The sequence below is a fragment of the Oenanthe melanoleuca genome, chromosome 4 (assembly GCF_029582105.1).
Source record: "Oenanthe melanoleuca isolate GR-GAL-2019-014 chromosome 4, OMel1.0, whole genome shotgun sequence".
Classification (NCBI taxonomy): Eukaryota; Metazoa; Chordata; class Aves; order Passeriformes; family Muscicapidae; genus Oenanthe; species Oenanthe melanoleuca.
In genome coordinates this window covers 33,677,972-33,691,199 of record NC_079337.1, presented here as the reverse complement: position 1 = coordinate 33,691,199, position 13,228 = coordinate 33,677,972, and the positions used below count along the sequence as shown (strand labels likewise).

At 35.6% G+C, this 13,228-nt stretch overlaps 1 protein-coding gene across 2 annotated transcripts in view; it reads right to left on the bottom strand.

The window, feature by feature from the left end:
- The window catches only part of CLCN3 (chloride voltage-gated channel 3), a 62,071-nt gene that overhangs the window by 45,823 nt on the left and 3,020 nt on the right, over positions 1 to 13,228 (bottom strand). For both annotated transcript variants that reach the window (XM_056489483.1, XM_056489481.1), the window contains exon 2: positions 5,639 to 5,814. In XM_056489483.1, the coding sequence (XP_056345458.1) occupies positions 5,639 to 5,798 (160 nt within the window). In that variant the 5' untranslated portion in view covers positions 5,799 to 5,814. The remainder of the gene's footprint in view (positions 1 to 5,638; positions 5,815 to 13,228) is intronic.

Sequence of the window (13,228 nt, the reverse complement as noted above, 5' to 3'; positions counted from 1 at the left end):
AAACATTAGAGTTCAGGAAATTACTAGCATAATAAACAGATACTCAGTGAAATTCACTCATTCAATAATGACATCCCATAATTAAGATAAAATATTTTTTCCCTTAAACTAAGAATCTTCCAGTCAGTTGGTGGGGGGGTGGAGGGTAGGGGGGGAGTGAAGAGGTGTTGACAAGAATTTTTAAATCCTTGAAGAAGAACCTTGTTAATTAGCCCAGTTACCCATGTAAACATAATGTATAACAATTTCTGTTCCAGAGAGCTGGGCAAAATCAACTTCATGCATTACTAACAAAAAAAGTAGAAGAAGTCATGGTTTGATGCTGTCAGATATCCTGTGTTTAACTGCATTAGTAGTATGAAACACAGGCAAAACCTCTGCAGCCTAACTACAATCCAACAGAAAAAAAAAAAAATTATAACTAGTTACCGACAATTTAATGTAATTTAATTTCAACCTATAAATTAGCTGTCCTTCATGCTTGCCATTGTGATCACAGCAAGTCATGTTATCTCATGGTTTGATCTGTATGGCATCATTTGGAGCTGAATATGCTCCTTACTTAAGAACAGCAATGAGCTCTTTAATGCAAATATTGCTAACTTGGCAAATACATTTGTATTTGTATAGTATGTAACTTAGGAAAGTGATACATCAAACTGTCATAATGACTGCTCAGTCAAGTCAATTTTATAACACATGGATAGAATGGATGGATAACAAAAACAATGCAATGGTGCAAAATTACTTCAAAGGCTCTTCTTCATATCAGCTGTGAGTAATAGAAAGAATCTGCTGAGAAATTTCTACATATAAAGAATGCAACAGGAACAGTAAGCTATTTTATTCTTTCCTTTGTATTCTTCCTTCTATTTATAAAGGGCAATAGCTAAATAGAAACAAGCACACACATGTGAAACAACATTCACATGCTGTTGAAAAAGATAACTAGCTCTTGCTTGAGAAATTATGCCCCCGCTGTGGTACAAACTTCTTGATTATACTGAACTACCTGTCCTTGCTGAAAGTTGCATTCCATTCCTCAAATAATGCCATAACATTAGCTCACTATTGTAAGATTTTTAGTGTAGATATTTAAGGCACCAAAAATGGATTGTTTAGGCCTCTCTCTTCAGGCAAGGGACTCCAAATCATGGTTAAGGAGGTTTTAGGAGAGATGTGGTGTTTTACACTATGACCTACTGGCATATTCTTTTCTTTTCCAGTGGCAATGAGATAGTAGCAAGGAGGAGAGTAGCAGCTGTAGCAGCAGTTTTGAATTACCAGTTTACAGGTTGTCATACTGAGGTTAAGTATTGCCAATTTTATGTTAACACCATATGTGAAATTGTAAACTGTCTCCACACTGAACTCACAATGTAAGCAACTAAACTCCTTCAACTCAAGCAAGAATGCAAGCTCATGCAGGACTTAGATTCCCACAGACAGACCAAAGTACCTCGAGATGTAAACACTAGTGAGGTCATTTGTTTGCAAACCATTTTTACTGCAAATAAGGTTTAATCATCTGATTTCAGGAAGTACCTTGAAAAAATTGCAGACAACAGTACAAAAATCTACCTCCTACTAAGCTTGCCCTACACTTAAATAAAAAACAGTCAAAACTGATACAGTCCTCTCTTATCACATAAACAGCCCTCAATTCTGAGCAAAATTATGGAGACCTCTCAGTTTCACCTTGCTGGTTGGCTAACCCTGAATCATAAAAGGAAAAAGTCTGAACTTTTGAAAAGACTTATTACACCCTTCAAGCCCAGCTAATAGCCAAGAATTGTGATTCTCCCAAACTTTAGAGACAGGCAAGGCAAACCTATGAGAGAGAAAGAACAGGCTAGTAATTTCATCTTCTCATCACATTCTATAGTTAAAATATTAACCTAGTAATATATTTCCATTCTGGAAATTTCATTTCTGTTTAGAAAGAATTATTTTTTTCCCTCCGCTAAATTGATGGGAAACAATGATAATGAAATATCATAGTGTAAGATTTTGTTTAAAAGTTAAATAGTATAGCTCTGTGAAATTTAAACCAGTAAATATTAGCTTATATGACTTAACTATTGAAGAGCTGATTGTTTTGCAGAGTTAAGCACAATATCTTTAAATTGACCTAGCAAGAAGCAGGGCAAACAGTCTAAAAATAACACACAGATATGGATGTACATTCTCTATACAAGCTCTAGTAACACATTCTCCATACAAAGAGGAAGATGCTTCCATTTCAGCATAAAATCACTGAACTCATTAGCCAGCCCTTTAACAAGGAGAAGCACTAACTTCAGTACTACAAAGTTTTGATAAGCAACAAAAGCAAGTTTTGTTCAAAGCTGACAGGCAGCATGCCTTCAAGGCAGGGCTTTGATACAAGCCATCCAAGCCTCCACATGCATGGCAATGTAATTATTTAGCATGGTAAAATATAGTATGCTCAAAGAATTCACATTTCATAATACCTACTTGTTCTCCATAACACTACCACTGAAAATTTGTCATTCATACAAGGAAAACAGCTACTGGGGATCATAAAAGGCATAGTACATATAAAATTACTGTACCTATATATGCATTATGTATATACATATATATATGTATACATATGTATGTACAATACTACATCATCACAATTTCTGTATTTTCCTCATATGAGACACTAAAGGACACGTCACATACCTGCTTTCAGATGGTATTAAAAAAAACAAGATTGTTGTATAGCATTGGTTTTAAGATAATGATGGTTACCCAACATGGAACTATCCACAGCCTTTCAAATAAAATGATATTAAAAAGAGCTTACTTTAATATTTAGTTGATAGAGATAAGAGTCTAGGTGACAGGACTTTCTGATTACTGGTCTCAGTTAATGGTCATTTATGTAGTCTCATGTAGTATCAAAGAATTTCCCACACAAGACAAGGAGTACATGAGATTAGCACTCTTTCCCAACACCATCCAATTTCCACATGCTTTCAACAGAAGGCATATTCAACATTGTGTAAAAGCTTCAGAGGCTTTCTAAACCTCAGTTAAGTACTTAAGTATGAGTGGTAATGTGAATAGCAGTACTGTGCAGCTTTACAGAATTGCTGTCCTGAGAGTCAAGGGACTGAGCAAGCCTAGTGAAATAAGCAGATTTCTACTGTTAACTTACTACCCTCTGAACAAGAGGGAAAACTACAATTACTTTAGAAATTCCATATTGTTAGACTTTTATTTACATAAAATATGTGCAGCTTATGGTTCCATTTTCATTAGCTGAAAAAAGAAGAAAGATAAAGACAATTTCTTAATCATTAGTTTTCTCCTCACTGCATGGTCCCGACTTTGAAAAAAAATCTGTAATTCTGTATTTTATTACATAAACTGTAAAATATCGATGTGCACTCTATTGACCATGGAAACTTACACAGATTGCATAAATTTATGTCTGCACTCATTTCTACTACAAGCTTACAGTCTGCAGCTATGCAACTTTCAATTTATCTACATTATTTCCACAATCATTTGAACTACAGATACACTGTTGCCATTTTGCTAATGTTGCTACGAAACCACGCTTATAAATTCTTCTAGTCCCACAGACTTAAACCACATCATATTTTTAAATAGGGTCCTGATTTTGGCAGGGTTCACCTGCTAAAGCAGAGTTAGACCTGAGAAGCATGTAATCTTCCAGTTACTGGGATGGTCCTGCCCTTCCTCAGGAGGTGGGAAACATTCCATATTGTCCATATTGAATCCATCTGTACTTAAACTTAACAGACAAAAATATGGCTAAATGATAAGAGCATCTAAATAACAGTAAGAATAATACAAAAAAAAGTTTGATGCTAAGTGAATAAGAAAGAATTACAAAACAAGCACATGCAAGAAAGCCCTTTGTCTTGTCAATGAGATTTGCTGTATTAGAAACACAGAAGAAAAAAACACCTGACTCATTTGGACACCTAAGAAATGAGAAACACAGTTGTTCACTTCCTGAATGGGAGTTCATATGCAACATTTTTCAAAGTATGTTCTTACCACCCTAAAAACATCAGATTCTCACCTACTACTAAGATATTTATTATTAATTGCTGTACAATCAACATTTTCTGTGTATGGAGACACATAAATCAGCATTCACTTAAGTAAAATAAAAGGGCTTATTACTATTGCTGCCTCTTACAGGGAGTCCAGAACTGGGGCAAGCAGGTAATTAGCAAAAAATTTATGTTCCAGGAAAGAAAATACATTCATATTTATGTACCAACCCACATTCTGTTACCTGAGTGTTAGAACAAGATGGGAGCTGCTGGCATGTGCAGCAATTAGCATTGATTTTGACAATGCAAACAAAACAACCACCTCATCTGTTTGGACTCAATTTATGGATCTGATTTCTCAACAAGTAAAGGGCAGAACACTGGCTCTAAACTATTTATTTTACTGTAAACTCATTTCTCCTTCATGTTTGAAGTGATGGAAATTATTTATATGAGCAATAACCAGAGTAGCTTCAGACTTTCAGTACAGGTTGTAAATATTATGTTAGACAAGCAAGGCACTCAGTTTATTAAAAGTGCCAGATACTTAGAATTATAAACAGAAGCCAGCTGCTCATCTAATAATTTCCCAACTCTTAAGCACCAGACTTTAGTATGCTGGTGTTCCCCAAGTAATGTGCCAGAAGGAATATGTAGATTTAAGGTGTGCTGGCTTGTGATACCTGTACTGGTATACAAGTTAAACAACTGCACATTCAAGACATATCTGATTAGACATAAGGATACAGGTGAGAAGGATGCTTATAATGATACAGTACAACCATCAGTACAGTGCCAACATCCAGCTGCTAAGTGCAGAAAAGGCAAAACATATGGAGGCAGAGACAATGCAGGGAAGGAAAACAACTAAATGCTTATGGGAGAAGAAAAGAAGAAAAGGCAGAAAAAAGCAAAAAATCCAGGAAGCAGAGTTTGATTTTAAACAAAGTGAGAGGAAGTGACCAGAGTATACATTTAACCAAGTTTAGTACATTTAACAGGAATTTCTTTCTCTCCTTCAGTTCACCTCTTTGACTATGACTAAACAAATGTAATACTTCCACTATTTGAACTGTTTTCTTAAAAAAAATATTATCTAGTCAAAAATTCAGCTCATATTGTGCTTTCTGTTGCTTCTAACAACAAACATCTTTACTTTTGGCTTTTGCCTCTCTTTTACAGAGGTGAAGTTGAATGGAATAAAACAGAGTTATCACTAGAAGTAATGATTAAAACAGCCTGTTAATTTTTACATCAAAGAAACATTGGAGACTTCCAAAATCTCACTGCAGAGAAGAAAGACCAGGTAGCTGCAGAATAGCCACCTTTCTACTTGACAGCAAGTTTTACATTTGTCAGCAGCATGTTAATATCTGCCTTGTATCAGAAGTCATCCCACACAATGTAATTGTTAGGCAAGCACATAGAAGAATGTTCAACCCTTTCAGGTTTAAAGCCTCTCTGAAGGACAGATTAGCTTAACAGAAAAGGATCAGATTTGGTCATGTAAAACCAAAACAAAATAAAAACCAACCAAAACCCCACAACACATAAAAATGCAACCCAGAGAAACTTTTAAGCTGAAATTAACTTACCAATGGATGCATCACCATCCAAGAGATTGTCATCTTCAGAGGTCTGAAAATCCATAATTACACCTGCTCCATCTAAAAGCTCCTCGTCACTGCTTGCACTAGTTATGCTGTTGTAACTGTTTCGATAGTAGCCTCTATGAAACAGCTGCTCAGACTCCATTTAGCTGCTTTAAAACCTGTATGAATACATTAAAAAAAAAAAAGTTATTTCCTTTTTGAATATTCAAAAAACACTAAAAAATTTGTATGATAATAAAACAAGAGTATTTCACGCTTTGGGGAAAACTTTTTATGGTGACAATACCACAAACCACAAAAAGGTAGCAGCAACACAGAACAAACATAACCAAACTGAAGAACAGGGAACTAAAGCAGGCTATCTTACCCGTTAGGACTAGAGAGAGCAAAGCAAGTAATGAGTACTTGAGCAGAGTACATTCTATCTAATTAAATACAGAGCAGGCAGGAAGTACATTGGTAAAGGAGAACACTGGACAAACAGCTACATTAATAGCAGAAAAAGCACATAAGGCTGTGAAGTTTTCTGCAGTCTAGTACCACAGGCATTTTTCTGCTCTCCAACATCAGACATCCTGCTTATGTTTCAAGCTCTACAATTAAAAGGTCAAGCAGAGAAGCGAGTCAGCTGAGGGAACCACTTCCAGTGCAGAGACATGTCTATGGAAAAGACAAAATAGGCCAGCAAAAACCCCCCAGATTTACAAGACATTTGCTGATAGCTGATCCAAGCAATTGGTAAATCTCCAGAATGTGCTCTGTTATCCCTCAAAAACACTTTTCTGTGTCCCAAAGGGGTGGCAGGAAAAAAAAATAAGGCAGCTAAGGCTTGTTACTTCCCCAGAAGGGGGATAGAATGAAAACTTAGAAGTACTCTTCCAGATTCCAAATTTGCTTTAAATAGTTCAAAGTAAAAACCAACTAAAAACCCCCAACAACAATAAAGAACCCATCAAACACAATCAACACAAAGAAACAAACCAATAAAAAACCCACAATGATTATCTTAACTTTTTCAAACTAAGAATCCTGATTAATTAAAAAATCAGTGTAAAATTCAATTTTACTGTTCAGTACCAACAACTAAGCTAAAAGGCAGTCATCTGTCCTCTAACTCTCATACATCTTCCAACAAATCCTATTTGAGCACAGCACTTAGTGAGAATGCTATGCACCCATGAAGAAAAATTATCAATATAAGCTTTACACATAAGAATATATTCTACAGCAGTGAAAATGCAGTGACAGGAACCAAAGAGCAATTTGCTAAAAATTTTTGAAAATAACAGAATTTTAAACGGTTTAACTATTCAGAACTTTCAAAAGTAACTATTTGTTATAAAATAGTCAGGCATTCTATATAAATATATATCATCTTATTTTAAGCATCCAACTACTGCATATTTTAAGAACAGATAAATAGTATGACAGAGACACTACCCACACCCATTCTTAAATTAAAATTTTAACATGTATCCATATATGCATGAGGGTCTATGCCAAACACCTGCCCAAAAGATAAAAGCAGAATTAAGCTTTTATCACTGAATTCTAAACCTCGCACATTAAATTAACTTAAAATCCTGCATCTTTCTTAGTTTTTAAATAAACCTGCCCTTCGGAAAGAAATTTTAAACTCAAAAATTACCAGAATTTTACAATAGTTCTAAAACAATGGCCATGGTGCAGCCACTCTTTCTCTTAGTCTCACCAGCATGAAAATTATATTTCCATTTTTACCACAGACTCAGCATATCTAAATTTCTTTTTTTTATTCTGTCTGCAACATGAAAATATTTAGCAGGATGAGAACATCACTCATCTTCCAAACTTCAGGTTTGGAGAATGGGTGAGTGAATTGTGAGGAATTTCTCACTGTATTTTTTAGACCACTAGCAGATTATTTCTTCACAAAAAGGCACAAAAAAATCTTAGCACTTCAAGTTAAGCTTCAACCACAAAAATTCTTAAGGATACTCAATAATTCAAACTTAAAATTTAGGGAATGCTTCCACTAACCTTTACAGAAATAAAGGCAGATCATTCTCTGTAGCACTCAAAAAAAAATCAAAATATTTTTTTATTTACTGTGAGGGTAGTGATGCACTGGGACTGCTTGCCCAGAGAAACTGTAGATTTACCCCACTCGAGGAAGTGTTGAACGCCAGTTTGGACGGGGCTTTGAGCAACCTGTCAAGTAGAAGGTGTCCCTGCCCATGGCAGAAGGTTTGCAACTAGATGATCTTTAAGGTCCCTTTCAACCCAAACCTTTCTGTGATGCTCAGGAAAGGTTCTTGTCAATCTTTAAGTCATCTTTGAAAAAACAAAGTTATAAAGAAGCATCTGCCAGTTAACTGAAGCTATCGAAGTTTAAAAATCAAGAAAAACTATTTGAGTTTAGTAGTAGATTCCTAGATTGTCTTGATATAAAGGATAAAAAGTCAGTTTCCAAAAATATCCATAGGTAAAGCTTAAACTACTTTCACTCACAGCTGCTTCCAAAATAAAACTGACACACATGGAGGAAAGAGACATACTCAAATATGAACGGAAACACATAGACAAAGCCACAGGGAAAGACAATACTTGTAATGCACAGTCTTAGCTTTAAAACTGCAACAAAACTTCTCAGTATTCATATTCATGTTCTAGTGAATCTTAACAATCTCAGTTAAAACAGCCCAAAAAGTTTCATCATTTTTATGACAAATACCAGTATAGAATATCATCACTATAGATCTGATCTTCACAAAAGTAGAATCAATACTTACAAATAAATACTTACCTTTTATCTCCTCAGCTTAAAAAAAAAAATAAAAATAAAAAATAAAAAAGCCAACAGAAAACCAGCTAATTACCGGATGAATACTGAACTCATGCTTCTGGTCACATGATGACAAACATTAAGGGCATTGACTTTAGTTTGTATAAAGCATTCAAAACCACTATGTCTCCTCCACTCCCTATAATGTCATGACCAGAAAGATTATGGCTACCCATATTGTGACAGCTGAAGAATTATATCCACTGGCACAAAGATATCAGCCTTCCTGATGGAAGACATTGCTTCTTTCACACCCAATCACTATTGTGAATACTTTTTAATGGCATTTCACATTCATCAAGTTACTAACATGAATACTTTAACAGCATTCAAGCAAACTGGCTGGATTAGCTGAAAATTCCAATTTAAACTTACTAAACTAACCCCATTTATTGGTACATCATAAAAAACCCTGTAGTCAGGGTTAAAGAGTAGTCTCCTGCACAGGAGTAACAAGTAGATCCACAAGTGGTAAAGTCTTGGAGGGGTTTTCAGTCAACAGTTTAAAAAGAAGGAGAGGAAAAAAAAAATGAAGGAGAGGAAAAAAAAATAAAAAGAAGGAGGAAAAAAGGAAAAGAAAAAGGAGAGAAAAAAAAAAAGAAGAGAAAAACAAACAAGAGAAAAAGAGAAAAACAAACAAGAGAAAAAGAGAAAAACAAACAAGAGAAAAAGAGGAAAAAAAAAAAGAGAAAAAGAGGAAAAAAAAAAAGAGAAAAAGAGGAAAACAAACAAGAGAAAAAGAGAAAAAGAGAAGGAAAAAAAAAAAAAAAAAAAGAGAAAAAGCTAGCAACATAATCCCTTAGCATGAACCCGAACTAAGTATGAAAGTATGACTCAAAAGCTTTAGCTTCACAGGCAGGTACTGATCCTTAGCCAAATCACAGTAAACAACTGTGTCCATGTGTGCTGCTTTGGAGCAAGCCTAAAATACACATAAGATACAGTACTAGTTTCTAAACTAATGGATCAGTACCTAGAGCTGCAAATATTCAGCCCAGGAAAAAAAGATGAACAGTTCCATTGGCCATAAAAAAAAAATAAATAAATAAATAAAAATCTTTGGTGTCCCTTCTGTGATCCTATTGAGATGAGGAACAACATTGCAATTCGTCAAGACAATTGAAAGGTAAAACCCATACTCCTCTTTCGAAGGGCGGGAACTGCGACTGCAGTTTCCATTACAGACAATGTAACTTCTGTTTGTTGAATCTTAGGTCACACCCTCATTTTCTGTTTAAGAAAAGACACTGCAACAGTGTGTCTTTACAGTCCTTAAAGGCTTTTGCTCCTTTTTCATGTGAACTTGTGTTGAAGTCATCTGAGGGTCTTTCACACATGACCAGAATGACCAGAAATCTCGTTACTACTTTTCTTCAACTTTTCAGAAAAATGCACTGAGCAGTCCCTAATTATATGCACAGATTCCTAAGTTCAGGGTCACACCTGAGTTGAGAATCTTTCAGACAATTTTGTCCAAGCTCAGTATAATTCAGAATTGTCAAACTGGAATGTGAAAAAGCACCACTATCCTAATTTTAACGCTAAACATCTTCTCAATAACAGCAGCAACCACAGATCTTTAAGGTCTGAATTAAAATTTCTTTAGAGACACACTAAAGCCCCTGAGATCAAGGAAAAAATTCTATAGGGCCCTCCAAAATACAGCACAGGCACAGGACCACTACTTGTGAAATCTTGTGGGGACCCCTGGTGGTTCCTGGTCCTTACTCTCCCTACTCACAAATTTCCAGTTTCAAAGGAGTGAAGAAAATACCAGCTAAAGAGGAACATATCCACTGTACTCTGTTACAAGTGACAAGCCTTTGGTCACCAGAAACAAACAAAAAGGCTGGGCATGACTCTTGGCACGTGCAGCCGTAGAATTCCAGAAGATAAGGGGGCGATGTCTATGTCTCAAACAGTGGTAACTGGGTGGCTGTGGAGCCAACCAGGGATGGCTGGTAATAACAAGTGACTGCTGTCTGTATCTTGTTGAACAAGATGTGGCTGGAGAAGGGGCCATGCAGAGGTAGGGCAGCACTCCTCCAGAACAAACATCCTTGATCTAGTTCCAAGAGAGAAGCACAAAACTGTACAGGACCAGCACAGGAATTAGGCCAAGGTGTGGGTGCGCACTGTACAGAGGGATCAAGACCCTCCAAGACCCTTGAAGCCCTCCAGCCCATTTCCCAAAAGGTCTGAAAGAATGGACTGCACACAATGGGTAGTTTGCACAGAAAAAAAGAAACCTGCCTTCCTGGTGAGGAAGCTTACAAATTAAAATGTACCCCCAGCAAGCCTAGGCAGGATCCTGGACATTACATCAGCTGGACTGATGCTGGAACCAGGACTAGTGATCTCTTTTTCTCTCTCTCTCTCTTCCCTTTCACCCTATCCCTTTATTCAAAATCCACTGCCATGTGCTTATATAGACTAAAATAGCAACTTTCGCATCAAATGTGTAAGGCACTAACAAAATTTTCTGATTGTTTGCAGACCCTCTGACTTCTGTTGCTCCTTTTGACAATGAGCATTTATGAACTTTGAGTGCTTCCTTTCCCTTAGGAGGGGTACATCACAGTATCACAGTAGTGATAAACTAACAGATGCAGTATGTACAGCTATTTAAACTTCAAGGCCAGGAGCACTGACAACACTTGCTCCGTTTCTTGCTCTGGATCCTCTCAAGCAACAGTGTTAATGAAGGGAGGTGAGGAAGGACTGATCTGTGATCAACACCTGGATCTGGCTTATGGCTGACATCCTTTGCTCAACTACACAGAAGCCACGTCATTTTTTTATAAAAACAACATTCCCAACCATTACTGGTGGCCATTCTGGTAATTATCAAAGGATGAAATAAATACATGAATCTGTTCAGAGAGACCTATGAATCTCTGATGCTAAAAAACAAGACTGTTAATAGCCTGTTCCTCTTTTTAAATAAAAATAGATACTCCACCTAAAGGAGATTTAAAAAAAAAAATCAAAAGGCAGTAAAGCCCTAGATGCACAAACAATACCAAAAGTGAAGTATTTACTAAATCAAGCGTATTAGCAGTTCAGAATGCACAGCAAGTTCACTTGAATATTCTTCTCTACTTCTCTCCAGCTGTAAAACCTTGTTCAAACATTGACAAGGGCATTTCCCAAAATTATGTGCATTTCGTCAGGGTCTACAAATGGTAAACAAGTTTCTGGCAGGAGAGTCCAGAGGGAAATTTACTGTTCAGTGGTGGTATCAAGTTGAAAACAAGACTAATGGTGGGTATTTTATGAGGAAAAAAAGAAATTGGGTGAGATTTTTAGTGTTACAAAAAAAAAAAAAAATTAAATTAATAAAATTTAAATTAAAAAAATCACCTACAGCTCATTAAAAGGCTTCTACCTAACAGATTGCAAAGAAGGTGAGTTATCTTAAATATGTTATATAATCACAGAGATGAGCTCAGTTCACTGAGTTCATACATCAAATTTATTAAAAATAATCCATCCTCTACCTATCCAAAGGAAAAAAAATACTCTTTAAAATTTGTTAGCAATAAACTCTGAGATTTTTCTAACTGTGAAACAGTGCACAGATTCTTAGTTCTCCTCAGGCATCTTAGAAGTTTTACTGCCTAAGTTAAAACAAAACAGAGTAAAAATGCTAAGTCAGTAAGACTGAAAATAATTTAAAGTTTTCTGCAAGACAAGAAGCAAAAAGTCAAATAACAATTAAAGGAATCTTCAGTTTTCTTTCCTAGATATACTCTGGAAATTTGTAGATTCACTTTTCAAAATCGGAAAATGAATGTTTGGAAGCATATGGAGAAGTGCATTTTTTTCCCAACATACACGTGAGAGAAATTATGAGCAGAAAACTCAGAGGAAAAAAGCTGCAGTAGATCAAAAACTGCAGATAACACATCAAAATCCAAGAAATCTGGCAGGGAACACTAATTTGAAGATAAAAGTGGAAGGAACTCAAACACAAACTTATCTTTCAGGAAAACAAGTACTTGAATTTAAACTGGCAGGATGTCAAAATATTAAATCACCCCAGTAGCTCTATCTGGAATTTAAACAAAGTACTGAAGCAAAATACCATTTTTATTATTTCAATAGGAAACATTTCTTCATTATTGCAATATGAACATGCAAAATACACATTTCAGCACTTCATCTCCTCTGAGCTTTTTAGAGAAATTTATCAAAATGTATCAAAAGTAAGGAGAAAAAATAACAGCAAAGGTTATCTTTATCAAAGGGCCTGTGCTTTAGGACCAAACTTAATTCACTTTTTCATTTATTATACCTCCTTAGCCTCACAAAGTAGGCACAGTCTACTCCTGTAACTAGAAAGCCCAAGGAAAGTGCTTAACAAACAAAACAGCTGAATGCCTAGAAAGTTCAAGAGGAAAATAACTGACTAGACTCTTTGCAAGTTATTAAAAATAACTGCTGGTACCCACTATGAAGTTAAAAATTCTGTTCTTTACATTCATTTCCAGGAATATACACTCAAGACTACTTACTACATAATACAGACTAATAAGGGTACTTCAGATGTGAACAGATTCATAACCATTTTAATAGCTTTGTCTAGAATTCTTTCTATTATGCATGAAGCCTTTGAATTACTGCATCAACTCCCTTCTCCAGTAATAAAAAAAATATCAGTTCATTAAGCATAATTACTGTCTCAACAATTTGCATTTTTCAGTTTCTATGTTTTTTAAGCAGAGCATATTTTCCAGCAGAAAAAA